Source organism: Protopterus annectens, chromosome 7.part0 (genome assembly GCF_019279795.1).
Source record: "Protopterus annectens isolate FY-2018-M chromosome 7.part0, PAN1.0, whole genome shotgun sequence".
NCBI lineage: Eukaryota > Metazoa > Chordata > Ceratodontiformes > Protopteridae > Protopterus > Protopterus annectens.
The window spans coordinates 1,120,510,917-1,120,535,316 of NC_056739.1; the positions used below are offsets into that span (position 1 = coordinate 1,120,510,917).

At 40.8% G+C, this 24,400-nt stretch overlaps 1 protein-coding gene across 1 annotated transcript in view; it reads left to right on the forward strand.

The window, feature by feature from the left end:
* SPG11 (SPG11 vesicle trafficking associated, spatacsin) overlaps positions 1 to 24,400 on the forward strand; it is a 2,547,571-nt gene that overhangs the window by 2,004,217 nt on the left and 518,954 nt on the right. Inside the window, exon 33 of the mRNA XM_044077700.1 lies at positions 8,978 to 9,121. Within this exon, the coding sequence (XP_043933635.1) occupies positions 8,978 to 9,121 (144 nt within the window). The remainder of the gene's footprint in view (positions 1 to 8,977; positions 9,122 to 24,400) is intronic.

Genomic DNA, 24,400 nt, shown 5'->3' on the forward strand with positions numbered 1-24,400 from the left:
TGTACCTCCTGTCCTCATCACTTTAACAGTGATAATAGTGGGTTTATAATTTTGACCGCCTCTTGGGCAGTATTCCTATACTGCACTTCACAGGAATGTTACTCTTTGTACTGCTTGCTGGCCTGAACCATCATTTATATTGTACGTGATCTAGTCTTGGACTATCATGGCACTTCAGGAACCAAGTGGCTTTGTTACCACTCCTCCCCAGAGCCAGATATTCCTCCACTCTACTCACTGATAGTCCAGCATCAGTCCAGGGATTTCATGATTGCTTCTTTCTAAAGGTCTTGCCCATTCTGTGAGGAGCCTTACCAAAGCAGACTTTGACAGAATGATGCAGATATTCCTTTGAATGTAGACGCATTTGGGAGTCTTCTCAGCTCCATACCCACAGGTTAGGTTAAGCTGAGAATAATGCCATTGATACCTTCACTGATGACTCTGTTGCAGGTCTGACCTTGAGAATCGAAGCCCTCAGATCTGAACATCACCGCTGCACCTACATCAACACTAATAGTAGCTTCCACTTCGGCCCCAGCTATCCCACTGTTTTTTTCAACTCTGACCTTGTCTGATCAAGATGAGAGTTGGAGCCAAAGTGTCAGGGCTTTTGCTTGAGGTGACAGATCGACTCTGAAACTTGACAGCTCAGTTGCAGTGTCGGCCTCGGCACCAGGGTGGGTTAGCGCCTCAGTATATGTGTATGTTCCCCTCTTAGAGAGACTTTCTTGACTCCAGTTTCTGTTTTGGCTTTTGAGACCATCCAGCGGATTCTGGATGTTCTTGTTCTGTTCTGCCATGTTCTGCAACAGCCACAGAATTTTCTCCAATTGCTTTATTTTGTTGTTCTTGATTAACATATCAAAGCTGAGTATGGCTGTTTGATATAAAGCACAAGAGCCACAATATTCATTGGGTAAGGAATATTTCTTGTACTGCAAAAAAACTGTCAATGACTTTGGTTAATTCCCCTTTAATGTACCAAGTTATAATGGTCATCACCAATATTACTTAGATTCATATTTGATTACTAGGCTAACAACCCCAGTGGGCCATTTTAAGCCTAGTCATGCTTCCCAAATGTATCTGAAATGTTTTCATACCCTAGGGTTATTTTAAGGGGTATATTTAGGCTTCGGCATGGGTGGTCAAACATTTAGAGGCTGCTTGGCTTCCTCTTACTAATAAAGATACAAGTGCCAATTGATGGGTAAATTTCCAGTTTCCCATCCACTGGTCTAAGTCTGTTCCGGAGAAGGAGTAGTTAATGAGATACCTACTTGTCCTTCCAACATGTCCCATTTATGTTGCAGACAAGGTTTAGGTCCCTAAATCAGGTAATTCTGATGCTACCTGTTTTACGTATATGTAACAAGTCCATCATTGTGGGATCACAGGATGCGTTATAGGCTGAATGTAGATTTCCTGTCAGCAGTCTGTAGGACTCCCAAGTACAAGGATAGGGCTATGACATGGTCCACTTCTTGAAAGAAGTGGAAAAGTAGATGCATACAGCAATTTTTTTCCTATAGCAGACTCGTGTCTCTGTCTTTTTTAAGGTTAGTCTCTAACTGAAATTCTGATGTTTTCTGTTTTGCATATATGTAACAAGTCCATCATTGTGGGATCGCAGGATACTTTATAAGCAGTCTGTAGGACTCCAACTACAAGGATTGGGCTTTGACATGGTCCACTTCTTGTGCTTCAAAGATGTGGAAAAGCAGATACATACAGCAATTTTTTTTCCAACAGCAGACTCGCGTCTCTGTCTTTTTTTAAGGTTAGTTTCCAACTCAGTCATTACTCTCTCAAAATTATTCTCCTGGGTTATACTTTCTGCATCACAGAGCATAGAGGGCATCTCCAGGTCTTTAATTATCTGTTCAGGGTAACTCTTACAATAAAGTACTTTCTGCTTGGGGATTTCAATAATTCAGGTTTTAACCAGTTGACTTATTGAAGTTCCACTACACAGCATGAACATTTTCTAGAATACACATTACACTGGATTTTATCACTGTTTCTACTAATACCAATAAGATGTACTGAAATTCTGGCTCTGGTGTTAATGCAAAATGTGCTAATCTTTTTTCATACACTGTACTTCGCTGTCCATTGGAAACATCTGAGTATAATGCATTTTCCCATCTTTGTGGATTATGGCAAAATGCCATTATTACTCATATGTAATGTCCACTAAAATGTGTGGAATACATGTTCTGATTCCTTTACTGCATAATAACTAAATGTCAGGCAATCAAAAATAAATACAGCAGAATACTTCTGTCACGGTGGGAACATACATTTAGAACAGGTAATTACATAAAAAATATATTTTTTTGGATACATAAAAATCCATCTAAAGAAAACAAATGAGGTTTAAGCCTCTCATCACCAAGGATAAATTTTCAACATATCATAATCTGATTAAGAATCTATATTGTTTCCCTAGCTCTGTACTATAGAAAGACCTGTCTATGACCCAGATGACCCGAATTCAGAGAGTCAGTAGGTGGTATAAGAGCTGGGTAGAGAAGAATGGGGCTGAGTGGCTAATGCCAGTTCTCCATCGGGGTGGGGGGGGGGGGCAGGAGTGGGTTTTAGTCATCTCAGCACCACCAAGCAACTGAAGGCTTGCAGGGTACAAAAATGCAGCCAGAACTGGGAATATAGACTTTGCACTACCAAGCCAGTAGTTGTAGCCCTCATTTGCATGAGCAGGGTTGAAGTCTAACAGAAAAAAATAACTCTCACTGCTGGCATTGCTGCATACTGGCAAGAGCATAATCAACCTCCATGGCATCCTGTGTGATGATCACAAAATAGTTCAGTGACTTTTATCCTCACTGATGTCAGTGCAAGAGTCAGAGTCATAAATACAGTGTCTTGAAGCCAGCTGTTCATGCCTTTTCTGACAACACTATCTACTGACTTTTGTCTCCCGAGTACATGTTAGACGATTATGCATTTAGCTTTAAGAATATAAAATTTTGTATCACAGTACATCTCTGGGCACTTTCTTCATGCACCATCTTCTCACTCCTGCAGTTTTTCAGGCAAGCAACACTTTATACCATCATAGCAGTACCTGTATTTGTTTATTTGTATATTGCTTTTGTTAACCAGGAAAGTCTTACGGGATAGATAAAAAATTTCAGCAGTGGTTTAGAGAGCAAAGCTCTACTTTTTCAAACAATGAGATACATTGAGTTCAGTTCCAAAGCTCTGCAGATACATTGAGTTCAGTTCCAGAAGCAAGCACCAGGTTCATGTCATTTGATGTGTCAGGCCGACAGTAATCCAAAACCCCCCCCCCAAAAAAGTAGTAGTAGAATGGTTACCAGTCCAATGAATAAATCATTTATTGAATCCAAACAGAGTAAAGAGCTTTCATCCTTCAACAAATATGGACTTTTTCAGAAATAAATTATTAGTGAATCGATCACTCTTTATATACTCAAGTTGAATGATCATACAGTTAGCTAAATAAGCAATTAATTACCATTTAAAAATAGTGCATCATGATTCTTTGTCAAGTCAGTATTAAATTATTTGTTGCAGCATATCTAAATCAGAAAATGCATACTAATCGAACTTTATAATTAAAAGAACTGAATTAAAACCGTTTGGTCCACCAAACTTCTTTAGAAACTTTAAAAACACTTTTTAAAAAATACATAAAAATATAATATATATATATATATATATATATATATATATATATATATATATATATATATATATATATATATATATATATATATATATATATATATATATATATATATATATATATATATATATATAAAGTTATGAATGACCATTACAGTTTAGCTGCTCTGAGCTTAATGACTGATGGAAACATGTTCATTTAAATCAAGTGGTGATGTTGCATTCAGCTTTAGTTGCCTTGTACGATCATAGAAAGTTACTAGGCTTTCAATCCGGAGGTCATTTTAAGCCTAGCTGTTTCATCCCATTGTAATATCATAGATACTATAGTCAATACCTAGGATTGTATTTAGTAATGACTGTCCATTTCCAGGATGGTTGTGGGCACTATCCCCATTAAAATCTTACAGTGCCCCTTCTACTTGTCCAGGTTTCTTTTGAACAGTATAGAGAAGCTCTGCTTCACATGAATTGCCAGCCTATTCCAAAGATGCGGCAGTTGCTAGGCAATAAATCTGTCCCTCCAGCACATCCTCTTCAAGTCGCAAGTCATATTTAGGTCCCTGGAACAGGTAAGTGTAGTCCTGTTTGATTTACGGATGTGCAGCAAATTCATTAGGTTTGGGTCGGAGATTGCTCTGTAAACCAGGCATAAATCTCCCCTACGACGTCTATACAATACCAAGTGTAATGACAGGGACTTTAGTTGGTCTGTGTAAGGCACATGCTGGATCTTAGTTAGAAACCTCTGAGGTCTCTCCAGTTGCTTTGTAAATATATGCCGAAAGGGCCATTATACTCAGTTGTGGGCCTGATTAGTGACAAGTATAGAGGGGTTATATCCTTTGGTTTAGAGGCAATGCCTTTGCCAATCAAGTGTGCCATGTAGAAAGCCTTCCTTACTACAGTAGACACGTGGTCAAAGTTAAGGTTTCAGTCTACTTGTGAACCCAGATCCACTTCATAGGTACATAGGGTATTGTTGTTAGTTTGATCATGTGAAGGGACGTTATTTGTACTGAAGGGAATGATGATGCATTTCTTTGCATTCAGTTTGAGACTGTGACTAGGACACCAGTTGTTGGTCTGCATAAGACCCTGCTGAAGTATACTAACATCATTTGGGGATTCAGTTATTGCACCCAGTTTACAGTGTCTGCAAACTTGGTCAGCCACAAGCCACAGCTCCTTAGTTTTGGCCTGAACTTCTGAGAAATATATACCAAACAGTAGGGGGTCCAGCACTGACCCTTATGGCACCCCCCTGATGACATGCTGGTTGATGTGGAGTCACCCACTTTGATAGCTGTGAGTAGTTTGTGAGCCAGTTGGCAACCCATCTTACAACAAAGGGGTTTACATTCAGTTTGCTAAATTTATCGGTAATGACTGACTGTGGGATTTGTGTCAAAGTCCTTTGCCAAGTCAAGGTATGCTGTGTGCACAGATTTGCCTCGTCAGTGGCCCTGGTCACATTTTTGAAGAAATCCTCCAGGTTTAACAAGCAGGATCTGCCCTTGACAAAACCAGATTGGGTCAGATCTAGGTTTTGGAGGTCGCCTATGTCTTTATTTATGAGGTCCATGATGATATGTTCCATGGCTTTACAGATGAGGCTGGTCAGACTTATAGCTCTGTAATTCCCAGGGTCTGTTGCAAAGCCACCTTTGTGGAGGGGAATAACTGTTGCTGTTCTCCATTCCGCAGGAAGAAAGCCTGTGGTTAGGCTGTGATTGAATAGAGTACTTAATGATGATGCTAGTTTATGTTTTAGTTTGTGTAGAAGACAGCCTGGGATGCCATATGGTCCTAGAGAGGGTGTGTTTTTTTTGCCTTAGATAAGGCTTTAATGACCGATATGTAGGTTGGGGACAAGGTTTATGATTTAAAAAAAAAATCGGTAACCAGAATGATAAAAACCAGAAAAAAACACAAGCCTGTGTGGTAATAATGAAACTTCAAAACCTGCTGCAGAGATGCTGTTAGTGATTGCTGTAGCAGTAATTTGGAGACAAAATAAACTCACTCAGTATATATGTATATGTATACATATGTGTATATGTACAAATATATATATATATATATATATATATATATATATATTTACATACATATATATATATATATATATATATATATGTGTGTGTGTGTGTAATTTTTTTTTTCCGACAGTTAATCGCTTTTTCCCATAAAGGGAGTTCATCAGAACTGTAGAAAGTTCCCTTAAATACTTTAATAACACATCATTTGACTTCAAAAACAATGAATCAGTTGTACAACCAATAAAGTACTTCACCACCTTAATTAATAAAAGACACATCAAGAAATCAGTCACTTGTAAAATATGTTAATGAAATATGATTATAAAATATATAACAGTCTTGTGAATTAAAACCAAACTAATTAATGTTGGCGCATAAAATTCTAAAAAACAATAATTAACCAATAATTAAACTTCTAGTTTCAATTTTAGCAAAGCGTTAATAGAACATGATTCATTTAACCTTGGATTCACCATAGTATTTAATTTCAATTGCCAAACCAGTTCACTTCTAAGTAAATACTAATCTGCTATAAACCTTCTCAAATCTTTCTTAACGTGCCTTATAACAGTAAATTCAAAACTGTGCATAGGATGATCTTGTATATGTCTAAAGAGAGCATTGATGCTTTTGCACTTTTTGATACCAAAATGGTGTTCATACAGTCTTTCTTTTAACTTTCTAGCAGTTTTACCGACGTAAAACGCTGGGCCTAATTTACTACATGCTAAATATACCACTTGGGATGAATTACAATTAAAATAACCATTAATTTTGTATTCCATGCCCCTTATGGTTACGCTCTAGCAATAACCCATGCCTGGGTGTGGGTAATGCTGGATGTACCCACGGTTGGTGTGGTTTGGTCATGAGGGCGAAGCCCGAGTGGCCAAACAAAGACAACTGTGGGTAAATCCAATATTACCCACACCCAGAAGTGGGTTATTGCTATTATACAATGTTGCTTTTTTTAAAGCTGTCTCGCTATGTTAAACCCATTTAACATAACGAGACAGCTTTAAAAAAAGCAATGGAGAAAGGAAGATCTCCGTTACTTTTTTAAAGCGGTCTCACTATGTTAAACTCCTTTAACATAGCGAGACAGTTTCTAAAAAGCAACGGAGATCTTGCGTTCTCCGTTGCTGTAAAAAAAAAAAAAGACCGGACCTTTTTCAGTTAGTGTAAGTCTGATTTACAATGTGCACGCTGACCAATCAGCGTGCACGTTTTGGAATATTAATGGGGGGGGGGGGTCGTATAATAATATATAATTATACTGCAGACAACACCAACACTTCATCATTCCCATTTTGTTTTACAACTATTCCCCTTCCTATCCTTACTTTCTAGTGTTTTTTTTAAAAGCTTTATCTTTCCTATAGACTATAGCTGGTACATTCCCAAGTATTCTGGACACATTATTATCAACAGAAAAAAATGATCCAATTTCTCTTAATGTAATCACAAATTTTAAAACTGTCTATAGAAAAAGTAGTAATAAAGAACACAGTATTAGGGCTATTAACTTCTCCATTAATATCTTTCTGAACACAAGGTGTAACACCCAAATCCTCAGTATCCAAGCTGCTTCCAACTAGATTGCACTTATTTAATAAGGGAGTATATACCCTGTATAGTCTCTTATGATAGACCTCATTTTTAATATCCAATAGAAATTCTGTGGGGTAGTCTCATTTACTAAACATATCTAACAAGATGTCATATTCTTTAACAAAAGCATCGTCATCAGTTATCAGTCCTAGCTAACCTCACCATTGTTCCTTAACCACAGCTTTCTTTTGATATTTAGGGTGCCAACTGCTGAAATGAAGGTAAAATTTGCAAAAGTTGATTTTCTGTATGTATTAGAACTAAAACATTTTTAATCCCTGTTCTTTGAAAATTTAACATCTAAAAATGTTATACAGTCAGAATTATATATGTGAGAAAATTTAAAAAAATTATGTGCTGTTGATGTATTCAGTGAATTCCTTTAACCAGTCTTCCTTATCTGTCCATAAAATTAATATATTGTCCAGTTAACGGGTGTAATAGGACCAACAATCCTGAAATCTACTTGAATTTCCCATCTGCCAGCACTAAATTGCACAATTGATTCATTTTTTGCAGTCACACGATGTTATTAAAGTATTTAAAGGTGGTTTTAATTCCAATCCAAACCAAACCAATCTTGTAATTGATGCATTCTCACTAGTGACAACAATATTAGAAGAATTATTGGCGACACACTGTGTTTCTCATTTAGGAATTGTAGGAATCTAAAGCGGATTCTATGTAACAGGCCATTTTCCAACAAAAAAGGAACTTTTCCTTGCCGCATGTGCATCAGTTGTAGATACATTTTAACTTCAGATACTTACGTACATCCAGTGAATGGCAAAGTATACACGTTAAGATCTTATGCAGACTGCAGGACCAGAAACATTATTTATGCTGCTTGCTATGTTTTATGCAGTTCCTTTTATGTTGGCAAGACTAATCGCCATTTTAAAGAACGCATTTCAAAACATAGTAATGACATTAGGCTAAATGATTTTAAGAATCCTTCGGTGAAACATACTGGAGAACAATGGTCACAGCTTCTTGACCCTACAGGTCATTAACGAGAATGCAAGGGGAGGAAATTTAGTGAATGCTACTGAGACAGCTGAGATGAATTGGGTAGATAACCTACAAGCTGATAAGCTACCTGGGCTGAAGAGCAAACAACCTCTTAAACCAACCCTAAAGGGGCATACACTACTGCAGTGATTTTGATTCGCTGATGAAGTTTCTAAATAGAGAACTGTTTGTATGAAAGGTTTGATCTGATAAAGGATACTGAGTTATTTGAAAGCACTAATGTTTATGAATGTTTTATTGTAGTAAAGTTTTAATTTTATGATAGTTGTGGTGGTTGCACTAGTTGTTGCATTTGTTGGATACTTTTTACTATGTTGCTTTCCTTTGATGGCCGGCTTCTTGTTTTTTTTGTTGGTGTATATATATAAAATCTACACACACACACACACACACACACACACACACACACACACACAGTGTGTGTGTGCATATGATATGTATACATATACACACACTGTAGACTTAAGAAAAGTCTGTGTGCATGCTTGAGGGATGCTACAGAATGGAAGCATTTCATTCTGAAATTTCTGATTTCAGCATTTATAGATCATAGATTAATGAGAAAAGTCAAAGGTTGAGCTGCATTGGTAATCAGCCCTTTTGTTTTCTATTTCCAGGTACTAACCAGAAACAGATTTATAGTTCTGCTGATGGCAAAGAAGAGTTTCGCAAGCTGGCCAAGCTGTGCCAGGATCCTAGTGTGGTTGGCGCAAAATTATTAGATCGCATCTGTTCTGTGCCAAGTGGAGAACTTGCATGCAGTAAGTTAGGAGTCAGTTACATTTTTTGGCGTATAGTAATATTGGCATAAAGTGAGATTTCTATTGTTTTGTACATGTACAAAGAAGCAACAATTGAAGCTCAGACTGCAATTTTCAACTAGTATCTGTCACGTTTTATTTTTTTTTACTACTGTGCAAGTACATATCTTGATACCACATTATTTTGCACAGTATTTAGCTAAGTACCTAGCTGTAATATGCTTCGTTATTGAGTTGAGTCAAACTTGCACTTCACATACAAAGATATTATCATGATTTTTATTACTATGTCGAAGAGGAACAGTAACATACCTAACCATAACTGATATCAAATAGAAGAGTTGTTGAAGCCCTGCAATAGAAGCATTTGACACAACTAATTCATCCTTGTCTCTCATTCAGACGTTATAATGGGCACATGACAAAGTAAATACCCAGCTCAAAACTTGCTGTTACTCTCCAGATACCTTTCTTCTTTTTCCAGCAGGAAAGTTGCTGTTAATGTTCTGTATTTAAATGTGGCCTGCCATGTACAACTTTTAAATTCCAATTCTAACACTCCACTCATAAAGACAAATTAAAAAAAAAATCTGCAGATTTATCTCTCTTCCTGCTAGGTTTGAACACCATTGTGCTACTTTTAAAAAGGCAAATTGGCTGCCACATTTCCTTTCCAAGATACATTTTAAGCTATGATACAACAGCTACTGCCCCACAGTTGCCCTTAAACTCTCAACAGGTCTCTCAGCATGTAATCTACAGTCAAACTCGGGGGGGGGGGTGGAGGGCTTGCTAACACTCTGCAGATATCACTTTGATCTAGCTGCAGTTGGAAAATGTTTTAGTAAAATCTACAAGCTGGAAGCATCTACTCATGGGAATCAGGCATGACAGAATATCCAGACTTCAGACCAAATTTAGGACACCTCAAAGATGCACATTTCTGTAAATTCTGATTGAAATTGGGAAGCAACCAAATGCACCGGCATCACATCTCTATTGTTCAACAATACCACAGTCATGAATGTGAACCTTTTGGTATTGTAAGTACTGACAAGCTTTTCATTCTATGTCATTTGTAGTATGTAAATATGTAAATATTCTTTTTGGCAATTATTCTTAAGCAAAAGTGTAAATATTCTTATATTCTTTATGAACATAAACAGTAAGGGGATTCTTAAAGGTAAAGATGAGGTGTACACTATGTGTATACCTTGAGGTATCTTTTCTTAATATAAGAACAGACCTACCACAATGCTTTTGCTGTCCGTTCACTGAGAAAAGTTAATTGAAGTGTGCTCATAGTGTACTTATTTATTGGCATTTGTGTAGTAAGAAAGTCCACTGGGTCAAAAAGAGCCAATTTCTAGTAAAGGCCCAGGGAGAAAATCTCTACATGAAAGACAACATAGAATATATAGTAAAACAAGGCATACATTTTAAATATGTGCTGGAGCAATGGAGGAAAGGAATGACAGAAAAAATCTTGGCATATATACAACACTTGATACATACATTATAAAAAACAAATAAATGTAATAGAACTATAGTTAATGCAAAAATAGGGAAGAAAAATAAAAAACTTATGTTCATACACTAGATACAACTAATATACTAAAATAATGTTATTGAACTGAAGTTGAATATAATGTGAGTGAAAATAAGATGCAAAGATTACAGAAGAACTGAGATTGAGGGAAGGGGAGAAATATAGAGGCTACATAAATTATAGACTAAGAGTAAAAATAAAAGAGAGAATATAATAAGGAAACATTTAAGAAGTTGTTAGTAGCAACAGTAAAAAGGGTAGAAAGGGTAGAGGTAATAAAGATGGAAACCACAAGAGAATATCAGTAGTAGTAACGTAATGTGAGAGTAACAAAGAAAGTGGAAATAATAGAAAGGCTCTACGGTCTAGGTAATGGCTGGAGGAGGTTTAGTGCAGTTAAAAATCCATTTAGAATGAAGGTGTTGGTGTAGGGTCATTTTACTTCTCATTGTAGTCTTCTTGAATCCCCCAGTGTCTTTGACACTTTTGTGAGTAATGCATCTTATATCCTAACATATGTTATCAGTCAAATATGCAGTATATGCAGCAGTGCAGTCATCTTTTAGAGTCATGGCAAAATGTCTTATGTAGTACTACCTTGTGTAATTTGCAGCAACTGAGTTGTATCAATGTTTTTCTGTTTCTGTCTGACATGCAAGTTTATGTATATGTAACACAGATGTTAATTTTACATTTACTATCCCTTGTTCCAGATCATTACTAATAAAGAGGGTTTGTAGACCAGCCTGCTTACCCAGTTAACAATCAAATTAATGAAATAAATAATTCACCCAGAGCAGTACTGCTGGAAACACAGACAACTGATGATGTAGATTAGAATTCTAGGTATAGGCTTGTTTTCATGCAAGTACCAGACATTCTCAGTTTTGTGATGGAGATTTTTTTTACAACTTTTCATTATTTTTCCTGTCTTTTTATAAAGGTTATAAAATGAAATTCCACCTGAATTTGCCTTTATATTTAGGGGTGGGTAGGTACTAACTCTTCTATGAAGCTGTTTAGGTGCTCGTAAAAAGTTGGAAGAGGTGAATGCAGCAGCCCTTTTATTTGGGTTCTGTTGTGTTTTGGGGGAGGAATTTTGTGTAAGTTTTCTAAAATCTGAAATAGGTTTTCCATTAAGTCCCTAAAAAGGTCTCATTTGTTGGTGGGGTGTTACCAATAGGCTTAACAGAGAAGATGACTGACTTTTCAGTTTAACCAGGGATGAAGAAATGCCAGGTGGGGTATGTGTTGGGCGTTAGACTGGTAAGTATCTTGTCAAGGATACTAAAGCCTGTAGTAGGTAGCCTTAAAATCTGCTCCAGTACATTGATATTAACAAAGTATAGGAAGCTCTGAGCATATGACCCAAGAAGTTTGGATAAAGGGGAGTCTACATCCACAAAGAGGACAGTCACTAGTGAAGTCCCTCAAGGCTCAGTGCTGTGGCTGCTCCTTTTTGGTATCTACTTCTCTGAAGTCAAGGTGAATGTCAAGGGCCTCTGGCTGACCAGGCTTACAGATTATTATAAACTAGACACAGCTATACCATCCTCCATTGACACAAATATCCGCCAAGATGGCCTGACACAGACTAATAACTGGTGCCAAACCATGGTCTAAAGCTCATTGCCAAGAAACATATAATAGTACCTCTTGGGAAGACTGCTACTACTGGAACCTACCAAATTAATAGTAAACTAGGTAGACAAGACCTAGTGGTCAGGGATTTGGGAACACACATAGACAGTTACATGGCCTTTTACCATCATGTGTCTGTGGTAGTAAGGAAATCATTCTATACTGCACAACTCATAAACAAGGATATGGCATTTATTTCCAAGGATGATGATGTTCTGCTGTACCCTGTCCTTATCAGACCAGTCTTTGAGTACAGTGCTTCTTTTGGTATGTACCTGACCAGGGGTATGCAGCAACTGGAAAGTCCAGAGTGTCCTCAGCAAAAGCAATACATGGCCTAAGCAATATGACCTATGTGGACAAGCTCAAAATCCTATCCCTGTACTCTGTCTCCTACAGATTGCTGAGAGATGATCTGTGCCTGGCCTGCAAGGCATCTTTAATCCTGCTCTGATGGACCTGTTGTGCATTCACAAAATAACTAGAATCAGAGTTGCACAATCTGTGGATCTAAGCCTTGTCTGCAAAATAAATAGGACATCTTGGAGGTACAGGTTTGTGTCTCAGAGTCTACCCCTTATCTGGAACAGGATTCCCATCAATGTGAAGCAGAGTTCTTCCCTAACCCAGTTCAAGTGTAACTTTGACTTGTGGATGGGGAATCAAAATTTGCCCCATGGTATGATTCTTATGGCTGGAGCAGACAGAGGCAAACTGTAAATGCTTGACCACCCATGCCCAAGTCTACATGCACTCTTTAAAATGAGCCTAGGGTATCAAAACTTGTCAGATACATTTGGAAAGCATGGCTAGGCTTAAAAAGGTTCCCTGGGGTTATTAACCTAGTAATCAATCACCTATGAACCTCTATCCATGTTTTGAGGTACAAGTATACCAGTTAATGGCTTGATCCGATCGTATCTATTTTCATGTGATTCAACTGATGGGATTCAGATCCAGCTTTAGCACCTTTAAACCTTCAGAAACAGGGCTCTGACTCCTCCTGTACCCATAATTCCACTTTCCCCTTCAAAATTCCCAAGATATTGTTTGCCTCCTGATCCAAATGGTTGCAGAGCTCTGATCTCACCAATAGGATAAGTCCTTTTTGACATCTGTCATATAGATATAGAAGTAGATACTTTTTCTGAGCTTTAGCTGCTTTGTGCACCCTTTTCTCATTCCCTATGCATTGTCCTTGGCTATTCTATATAGAATTAAAAAAATTGTCAAGATATTTTGTATTTAGGAGTAGTTGGTAGTTTATAGTTATCTTTGTAACACTTTATTGTAAGAGTAGTTTTGTGGTGTCTTTTACCATTTACAGATTTTTCTGAAACTTGAGTGTGTGTGTGTGTGTATACATACATGTGTGTGTGTGTGTACATGTGTGTGTGTGTACATGTACGTAACATTTTTTTTTCCTGCCAGCATGGCTCATAAAAGCTTCAAACAGTACTTGAAATGTGGTCATAAGATACCTCCATAAAACCCCCACTCCCATTTTGTTTACTGTTTGGGAGTGGCTCATTTAGACATAGACTTTATGGTCTGTACTTCATTTGGCCACAAAGCTCTTCAAAGTAGGAGGGACAAGTTAATTCTAAAGGGTCTTCTTCCTATTCAAGTCGAGCAAACTAGTGTCATCTCCTTCCCATCAACCTTGAAAGAGAAGCAGAAAGAACTCTTCAAACAGAAAGAGGCAACTTCTGAGAGCAAGACTTTTGAGAAAGGCCTTGAGAAAGTCAAAATGGTCTTCAGACCCAGCTGTTTCAAGAGGTTCAGTGCCAAAACTTCCAAAATCTTTGGATCTGAAGACTACATGGATCAGTTAATCTTCTCTTATCCCACTCTTCTCCCCAGAGACGGTTATTCCGCCACTCTACTCATTGGTAGTCCAGCATCAGTCCAGGGCTTTCATGATTGCTTCTTTCTAAAGGTCTTGCCCTTTCTGTGAGGAGCCTTACCAAAGCAGACTTTGACAGAATGATGCAGATATTCCTTTGAATGTAGACGCATTTGGGAGTCTTCTCAGCTCCATACCCACTGGTTAGGTTAAGCTGAGAATAATGCCATTGATACCTTCAATGATGACTCTGTTGCAGGTCTGACCTTGAGAATTGAAGCCCTCAGATCTGAACATCACTGCTGCACCTACATCAACACTAATAGTGGCTTCCACTTTGGCCCCAGCTATCCCCCTGTTTTTGTCAACTCTGACCTTGTCTGATCGAGATGAGAGTTGGAGCCAAAATGTCAGGGCTTTTGCTTGAGGTGACAGATCGACTCTGAAACTCGACAGCTCAGTAGCAGTGTTGGCCTCGGCACCAGGGTGGGTTAACAACTCAGTATATCTGTATGTTCCCCTCTTAGAGAGACTTTCTTGACTCCAGTTTCTGTTTTGGCTTTTGAGACCTTCCAGCGGGTTCTCTCCAGGCCAAGGGAAGAGACAGTCAGTTGCCGAAAGCCTTGGGGAAGTTCTCTCACTGAGCTCCCTGTTTCATTGGGAGCCATTGTGAGATACTTGCCAATGACAGGTTCATAGAAAACAGACTTGCAAATGGAAGCATTTAGATTCATCACCAGAATTTGTCACGGAAGACACAGATTTGGATGAAGGGGAGGTTCCCCTAGATCCAGCTTTGGCGATTTTGCCTTTGGTGAAATTCAAGAACTGATGAAATGGAAAGGGGTATGGTCCACCAGTACACCTTCCCTGGAAGAATCCATGTTCCTGGTGGCCTTTGGAGCTGGCTGTTCTACTGCCTGAGCAGTTCCCCCTTCTGACTTCCTCATAGATTTGATGGGTTGAAAGTCCTGGAAGGAGCCTGATACAGCAGAGCCAGTCCCAAAAAAACATACAAGATTTTGGCAGCACCCAAGTTTAGAACTCACTCGAGTAAAGGCCTTCCTGTAGATGCTATGGTCATAGTAGTAGCCCTGAAAAGGAGTTCTGTGAAGAGAGTACATCTATCCATTCCCATAGTATAGAATCCAGGACTCTGGACAGATTTGGAAAACAGACTTGCACTTCACCGACCTTGAGAGTGCTGAATTATCTTGCCCAGATTACACATTTCCAGAGAGAACTGACAAGGGAGATCAGTTCTCTTTCAGATAATTTGCCAGAAGATATCCAGAAGAATGTGGAATCCTAGCTTTCTCCCTTAAATTCCCCCTCTAACATTTCCAAATGCCTGTTTTCCAGCTCAGATGATGGAATGGTTAAGGCAGCAGGTACCATCATAGCTGTATGCGTCCATGCCTGGATGTGGTTGTGTGATTTTGTGAAAGACTTTATGACATCCTTCCTTAATGCCGCCTTTGATGGTTCCACTTTGTTTGGACCTAAGGTCAAGGAAAGTCTCACTAGAAGTAAACAGGCTGGTATGGCCCTATCTGCCATGGGAATCTGCTTCTGTACTCCTCAAAGAACCTTTTCCAAGAATTAATGAGGAGGAAAAAAGATGTAGTTCAGAAAATTCCTGAAGCTTCCTTGGCCCCCCCCCCCCGACAGAGGAGGGGGTAATTTTAATGGATGTCATCCTGGGGTAGAGGCAGACCACAAAACCAAGGATTTCATGTCCCTTCTCCATGAAGTCCTTTCAGCGCTCCTGAATGGTTGCCTGACTGTTGCACTCTGGAGGTCACCGGGGGGGGGCCTTATCCATATATCCTCAAACCTAGTTCACCATCACTTCAGACCCTTGGGTGTTAAGAATAATAACTAGAGGATACACAATTCCATTTCTCTCCCACCTCAAATGAAAACAAGTATTCCCTTAGTGTCACCCCATTATATGGAATCCACAACAGCAGAGGTCGAAACGCTGTTGAAAAAAGGGTCATGCAGCAGGTCCCACCAAACAGGATCTGGAGTCTACTCATGGTTCTTTTTAGTTCCGAAATAGACAGGGGACAGAAAGTGTATTCTAGACCTAAGTCATCTAAACCAGTTTGTGATGCAGACAAATTCTGGATGGTCACAGTTTAGTCCATTTTTACCTGTACTCATGAAGGACAACTGGATGTGCTCAGTAAATCTCCAAGATGCTTACTATCATGTATAGATGAACAGGCACTCCAGGAGATTCCTTTGTTTCATGCTGGGAGGAGATCATTTTCAATTCAGAGCTCTGCCCCTTGGACTCGCCACTGCCTCCCAGGTGTTTATCAAATGCATGGCATTAGTGACAGCCTCCCTCAGACTGCATGGGTTCCAGGTGTTCTTGTACTTGGATGATTGGCTTTTAACCATTCAGAACAAGGATCTGTTGATTCAATAAAGGGACCTTTTATTCCAGTTACTTCACAACTTGGCGGTTACTGTAAATCTGGAAAAGAGCAAATTTTATCCCAACTTAATCCACAGAATTTATCGGATACCACCTGGATACAACAGCTCAAATAGTCACCTTGCAATGGTATAAGATTCTCTCCATTTGGAAAGCAGCAAACCAGGTACTATCTCAACCATCACCCACAGCAAGACTAATTCTAAAACTTCTAGGGCTTAAGGCTTCTGCAGTCACCTTAGCCACTTTGTGCAGATTTCACATGAAAGTCCTTAAGTGGACCATATCAGTTCAGTGGTTGTAACTCTGTCACCCCCCTTCGCACCCCAGTCAGACTAACATCCATGTGCAGAACTCACATCACATGGTGAACAACCTCAAAGTTGTTAGTGGAATGTCCTTTCTGTCCATCTTCTTCCCTTTTAGGGTGGAGGAAAGGCATTACAAAAGGAAGACTGTTTAAGGTACTTGGACACTATTGGAGACCAATCTTCACATCAACGTCTTGGACATGAGAGCAGTCCTGTTCACATTGCAGGCATTTCAAGACACTTTCAGGGTGTGATTTATTTTTGGACAGACATGTACAGTGGATATAAAAAGTTTACTCACCCCTGTTAAAAGGTGTTTCAATATTTATGCAACCAGCTTATTGTAAGTTTTTTATTTTTTTATATTTTCCCTCTAACAGATTTGTTTTTCAATTGAATTGTACAGGTTATAGATCACATTAAAGGTGGGAAAAGTTTTGAAATGATTTATTGTGGTCTCATTTTTTTACATCACAAAAACCTGGCATTTTAACAGGGGTGTGTAAACTTTTTATATCCACTGTATGTAGTCTGGTACATCATCCAACATGGAGGAACCAGATCATACCCTTTTTCTCGAGAGGCCATGAGAGTATGGCAGTGAGCGAAGTCTTCCTGTCACTTTCTTTCAGCAACACATATACCAGGGACTTCCATTGTACTAGCAGGTAGGTTAAGCAGGCGCATTCTTCTGCCTCACGAGTGGTCTCTCAATCAGACAGTGGTGAGTGACATATTCTACCACTGGGGCCAACCTTCCTGCAGCCTGTTTGCATCCCTACATGAACAACAAGTGCTGCAGTTACTTTGCCCTACTCCCTCCTCAGGGTCAGTCACTGAGTAGCACTCTGATATGCAGTTGGCTCCAGATCTCCTTTATTCCTTTTCTGTTGATCACACAATTTATTCAAAAAGCCAGGAGGTTCAAAGCGAATGCAGTCCTCATTGCCTCATACTGGCCTCTGTATCTTTGGTCCCACCTCCTGTGTCCACCCTGGATGCTGGCGTTAGTCTAGACCTCCTATCCCATCAATCTGGGCATCCTCTCACAAATCCAGAAATCTTGAAATTGACTGCTAATGATAGCCAGAGATACCAGGATTTCAGACAATGGAGTAAATATCCTCACTGAAATTTAGCACTAAGAGAGTAAACTAAAACAAATGGAAAAGCTTTTCCTTTTGGACTTTTCTTTAGCACCCTGTAAGGGAACCAGTTCCTCCATGGGATATTACAGTGATGCTTTAGGCCCTTACATGACCTCCCTTTGAGTCAGCAGCCTCTGTAGGCTTAATGTTCTTAACATGGAAGACAATCTTTTGGTAGCAGTTGCATGTCCTTCTATTCACATGTTGCAGTATTCTGTACAGTTGGGTTTTCACCTCTTGCTTACCCGAACATCATGCCAGTATACAAAAATTTGCAGTCACTGCACGGTGCGTAGGACGTCTGACAAAGTGATGTCTGTACACACCAGACCACAGAACTTGTCTATCGTCAGTCGAATGTCAGGTCTTCCTGCCATCCCATTGAGGAACCTTTAATTTAATCATTGCATGCTAGAGCTTGTTCATGTAATCCAGAAAGAGCAAGTGTAAGTGTGGCCGTCAGATCCCCCGCAAAGATGCCCACGACCTCTGTTTATTCTGATTAGGGCATTCGCATGACAACAAGGTCTGCCCTATCTGCCAGGCCTGTGTCCCAAAGACCTTACGCAGCAGACTTCACATGTTCAACCTGTATCTTGAGAATCAACATCTGAAACAGTGCTAGATATGGAGGGACCTTCTGCTTGCCTGCTGCGCCACCTAAGAAAAAGCCAAGACCGCAAGGCCTGTTACTGTCGCTGCATCTCCGCTGTTCATCCTGTGGCCATTGGCCTGGACAAGCGCTTGGGTACCGCCTTTCTGGATATAGTGGGTACTGAAACGGAAGCTGCAGAACCCTGTCTGGAAGGCACGTCCTCGGAGGTCCTGCAGACATTGGTCTTTGATGCTGAGGGAGAACCAAGGGTCTCAGCAGGCCAGCCAAATTCCTCCTCTCCTTTGTATTCATCTGGTCCTAGGCCTTCCCCAGTACAGATGCCTGCTAGGCCTTCTCCTAAAAAGAAAGAGAAGAGAAAACATACCTCTCCTGTTAGGGAAAGTCAACCAGATTGGCAGGCTTTCTCACAAGGCCTTTTCAATGCATTCATGGCCTTGCAGCCTACAGCCCCATGGACTTCCCCAATTCCTCTTCCAGTTCTGAGCCCTAGCCCCCAGGCCTCAGGCCTCAGAACCCTCACAAATGGGAGAGGAGGAGTCCTCTGATTCTTCCTCAGAAGAATCCCTCTTACACCTCCCAACTCCCTTCCCTCCTTGGATATGCCTCTCCAGAGGAAGTATCTGCTGAAGCTGATTCCCCTGCAGAAGATCTCATCTTTGGGGAAACCATAGCAAAGATGAGAGAGTATTTCAAGTGGGATTCATCTGAGATGATGGAGGTACAAAAACAGTACTATGAGCTCCTTCAGAATGATTTCCCAGCTCCCTCAGCTATTCCACCTATACTTCCAGCCTTTCTTGATACTTTCTCTGCAGCATCCATGAATCCAGACTCTTAACCTCCAGATCCCCAGAGACCTGATAGGCTTTATAAGGTTCCTGAGACAGCTAAATTCCTGGTAAATTTCTCTGCTGCAGACCCAGCTACTATCTCGGTCTCTACTGACAAGGCTTCATAATTACTGCCTTCAACTTCTCTCCTCCCTGCTGACAAGGACAGCAAGGCCATGGAGCACTTGGGTGAAAAGGTGTACACTTCTGATACTCTGGCTTTCAGAGCAATCAGTTACCAGACACACGTCTAAATATGCCTTGGCCCTTTTAGATAATATTTCCAAACAGCTTTCCAACATCTCTGACTATCCAGCTAAAACTCAGCTGTCCAGTCTTGACTCAGCTGTCCAGTCTTGTTTTCCTGAACTCTGAAGTTACCATACATTCTACAAGGTGCAGCTGACGCCTCAGCTAGGTCAGCAGCATCAGCTTCTGCACTAAGAAGATATTTTTGGCTACACCTTTAGCCATTACCAGATGGTTTTAGGGCTAAGCTCGTAAATGCACCTTTAGAAAATTCAGCCCTATTTGGATCCAAGGTTGCAGACTTGTTTAAGACCTTGCAACAAAAAGGTAAGGAATTGCAAGATATTTAAAGCATTTGTTTGTATCCCCCATTCCCAAGTTTCAAAGGAATGACCATCCAAAACTCAGTTTATCAGGAAGCATTCAGGTCACGCTACCTCTTCCAGACCAAGAAAAGCTACAAGGAAACAACCCACTCCTGCCAGGACTACACAAACTACCACTCAGAGGGCATCCTTTCAAGACAGGGCAGGTAGTGTGTGGACTACCTGCCATTCTTGAAACCCCCCCGTCCCTCTTTCCTTACAACTCTCTCATTGACTCCAGGTGTGGGGAGACATCACTTCAGACAAATCGGTAATATCAATAATAGAACATGGGTACTTTATGACCTGGGTCATTTTCCCAAAGAGAAGGGGAATTCCCCACCCCACAAAAGAACAGCTTCCCCTCTCCAAACCAGTTCTGGACAACCTCATGGCCCAAGGTACCATCCAGCCTGTTCCACAGTCAGCAATGGGAGAAGACTTTTACTCCAGGCTCTTTCTAGTGCCAAGTAAAGATAGGCCCTGGAGGTCAATTTTGGACCTTTCCCATCTGGACCTTTTCTTGCATGTACCCACCTTTCGGATGCTTACATTGCAAACTCTTTTCCCTCTGATCCTACCTCAAGGGTTCATGGTCACCTTGGATATCAAGGATGCCTACCTACACATCCCAATAAGGCCCATCTGCAGGAGTTTCCTCCATTTCTCAGTGGCCTCCTCTCACAATCAATTCTTGGCCTTCCCCTTTGGTCTTTCTCCAGCATCCAGAGTCTTCACCAAATGTCTCCCACCAGTGATTGCCTTCTGCAGGACTCAAGGGATCCAAATCTTCTCTTATTTGGATGACCTACTGATCCAGACAGATTGCAAACAATCTCTCCTGCTTCAGTTGCAGAAAACCATCTCCCTCCTTCAGGCCCTAGGGTTTAAGATAAATTACCCAAACATCCCACCTGGACCTTGCCCAGGGCATAGTCCTCCTGGGGTTCAGGATTCGGACAAACATCATAAAGCCTTCCTTTCCAGCCCAAAAGGTGGAAAGCCTGACACAGTACCTGATTTTGGTACTTCAAACCAATGAAATGACTGAAGGTAGTAGCTCAGGCTCCTGGGCTACATGGCTTCCACTATCCCAATGCTGCCTTTAACAAGACTTCACATGAGGAAACTGCAGTGGTACCTCAGGTCCGTTTGGACTCAGCATTCCTACTCCCTGGAGTGGAGGGTTCCCCTCTTGCCATGCCTCAAGAAGCAGACTCAGTGGTGGTTGACCTAGGTGAATTCCAGATCTACCACTCCAACCCTCTTCACCAACACAGGGTAATGTACATAGACGCCTCAGACGTTGGTTGGGGAGCAACTCTGGGGCCCCCAAAAGTACAGGGCATTTGGCCAGAACCACACCAGAAAGAGCACATCAATATAAGTGAGCAATACTACTGGGTTTGAAGGCCTTTTAGCCCAGACTACAACAGGGATCCCTAAAGCTTTATGCAGACAATACCACAGTTCTGTGGTATCTCAACAAGCAAGAGGAACCAAATCTTACTTACTTTGCAGATTAGCTCTTTTTGTGTGGCTACTGGCCACCAGTCAGGGAGTTACTTTTCAGGCAGTATACATCCCCTCCCAACAGAACACTCAGGCAGATTCCCTCAGCAGGTCCATGTCAATGTCCCACGAATGGATGCTACACAAGGATGACTTCATGGACTTAGTCCACTGATGGGGTACACCTCAAGTAGACCTGTTTGCCTCCACCATGACAGAAAACTTCCCTCCTTCTGCACCAGACTGCCAGAACCTCTGGCGATGGCAATAGATGCTTTTTCAATCTCCTGGAAGGGAATGTTTTTGTATGCATCTCCCCTTCCCTCTTGTTCAGAAAGTCCCGCTGATGATCCAGCAGGACAGGCCGGAAATTGCTGGTGACTCCCTATTGGCCAAGACAGCATTGGTTTTCCCTCCTCCTGCAATTAACCAAGGGCAATCACCACAAGTTACCCCACAGAGTGGACCTTTTCATACAGGACAAGGGATCTCAAATCCATCCTCATTGGCAATCTCTACACCTCACCTTGTGGGTGATAGGAATATGGTCCTTTTCAGACACCTATATAACGAGGATGTCCTCACAGCCCTGCAGGAGGCCAGGAAACCTAATACCAGGAGATTTTACCTATCCAAGTGGAAACGATTCTCCATATGGTGTCTTAGAAGGCGGTTGAACCCATTACAAAATGAGATTCCCCCTAGTGCTGTCTTACTTGTGTGAACTTTTGCAGACAGGGTTAGCATTCTCCTCCATTAAGGCCCATTTGTCTGCCATTTCTTCCTGCCTAACTCTGGTATCCCCCTTAGCTTCCAGATTGCCCGAACAACTGTTCCTTAAGGGAATACTTCATCTCAGGCCAACAAGGAAACCCATTCCATCTCCATGGGACCTGAATTATGTTTTAAAGAAGCTCACATGTCTACCTTTTGAGCCAGCATCCAAAGCTTCTCTAAAATCCTGCACATGGAAGACAGTCCTGCTGGTGGCATTAACCTCAGCTAGAAGAGTTTGAGTTGCAAGCTGTCATGGTTGTTCCACCCTTCCTCATTTTCCACGGGGACAGGGTAACTCTCCGAACCAAACCATCCTTCATGCCCAAAGTGGTCAATTAGCTTTCCTTAAACAAAGCCATCCACCTACCATCTTTTTTCCCAACCCACAGGTGGACAGTGAGAGAGTACTACATTCCCTTAATGTGCACAGACAGCTTAGGTTCTGTCTACACAAAACTAAGTCCATCAGACATTCTGACCAATTGTTTGTCTCCTTCCACCCCAGGGCCCTGGGGAAAGCAGTAGCTAAGCAAACCATCTCAGCCTGGATTTCCAGGGCTATTACCTTCTGTTACACACACCATGGGAAATCCTTACAAGGCAGTGTTAAAGCACATTCCACTAGGGCAATGGCCTGGACACTTCCACTATTCTTGAGGCAGCCACTCTGTCATCTGTACACACTTTCACCAAGAATTACAAAACAGACGAGATTTCCAGGTCCAGGGCTGGATTTGCCAGAGCTATCCTTCATGGATTCCTGAAGAACTCTACTAGACCACCACCTCACAGTGAGCTTTGGCATTCATCCAACTATACAGAATACTGCAACTTGTGAATAGAGGGACATAAAAGAGTTGTATACAATCTTACTACAACCATAGACGTCCTCATCTTCCATGTTGCAGTATTCCTTCCATCTCTCCTACCCCTCCTGATAACAGGCATTTCCCCTCTTGGATGGCACAGGATGTGCAATATATTTTCTGGGACTGAGTCTGACTGGGACGCTCAGTTCTGAGGTCTGCTGCTTGCAGACGTCACTTTTATGGCCCACACTCAGCTAGCCATGTCAGACATCCCACTCACCATGCAGTCACTGCAAACTTTTGTATGCAGGCCGGACGTTCGGGTAGCTAGAGGAGAAAACCCAACTGTACAGAATATTGCAACATGGAAGAGAAGGACATCTATGGTTATGGTAAGATTTTACTCAACTCTTCTTTCTGCAAAGAGAATTTCAGAATTACAGGCCCCTCACGCAAACCACCATATGTTTTTTTTTTTTCATAAAGACAGGGTCTTTATAAAATCAAATCCCTCCTTTATTCAGAAGGTGACATGCGAGTCCAAAGTAAATCAGTCTGCTAATCTACCAGTTTTCTTTCCAAAGTTTTCAAATAAAGGGGACTTCACATTGCATTTACTTGATGTTCATAAACAACTTAGGTTCTACCTAAATAGAACTAAAGACTTCAAGAAATGGGACAGATTATTTATCCAAGGCAAAACTAGGATGTGGTGTCTGTAAGATCACTCTCTCAAGATGACTGTCAAATTATGTTACATTTGTTTATCATGTTGGGTTTATGATTTGTGCCTCAGCAACCTGATCTAACATATTCAATTTTGTGTCTCACTATAAGCTGGATGTACAATCCAGGTCACATACCTCCTTTGGCTTTGCTGTTCTCAGGTATATACTTCTTTAATACCCAGGTATTTTAGTAGCTAGGGGAATCTGTCCAATCAGTTGAATCAGACAGAAATGGAGAATCTCTGATACAAAAGTCATGTACTCATCATAACGATAGATCCATGTTGTGCTGTTTTCGTCTAGTTCAACATCCCTCCTTCGTTCCCATTCCAGATTGTCACCTGTTGTACTTTGAAGAATGGGTGGTACTCCAGGAGAGTCTTTCTGCCAAAAACCTCAACAGATTGGTTCCCTCTATCCTTCACATGGGATCCCCTTCCCTGTTTTTT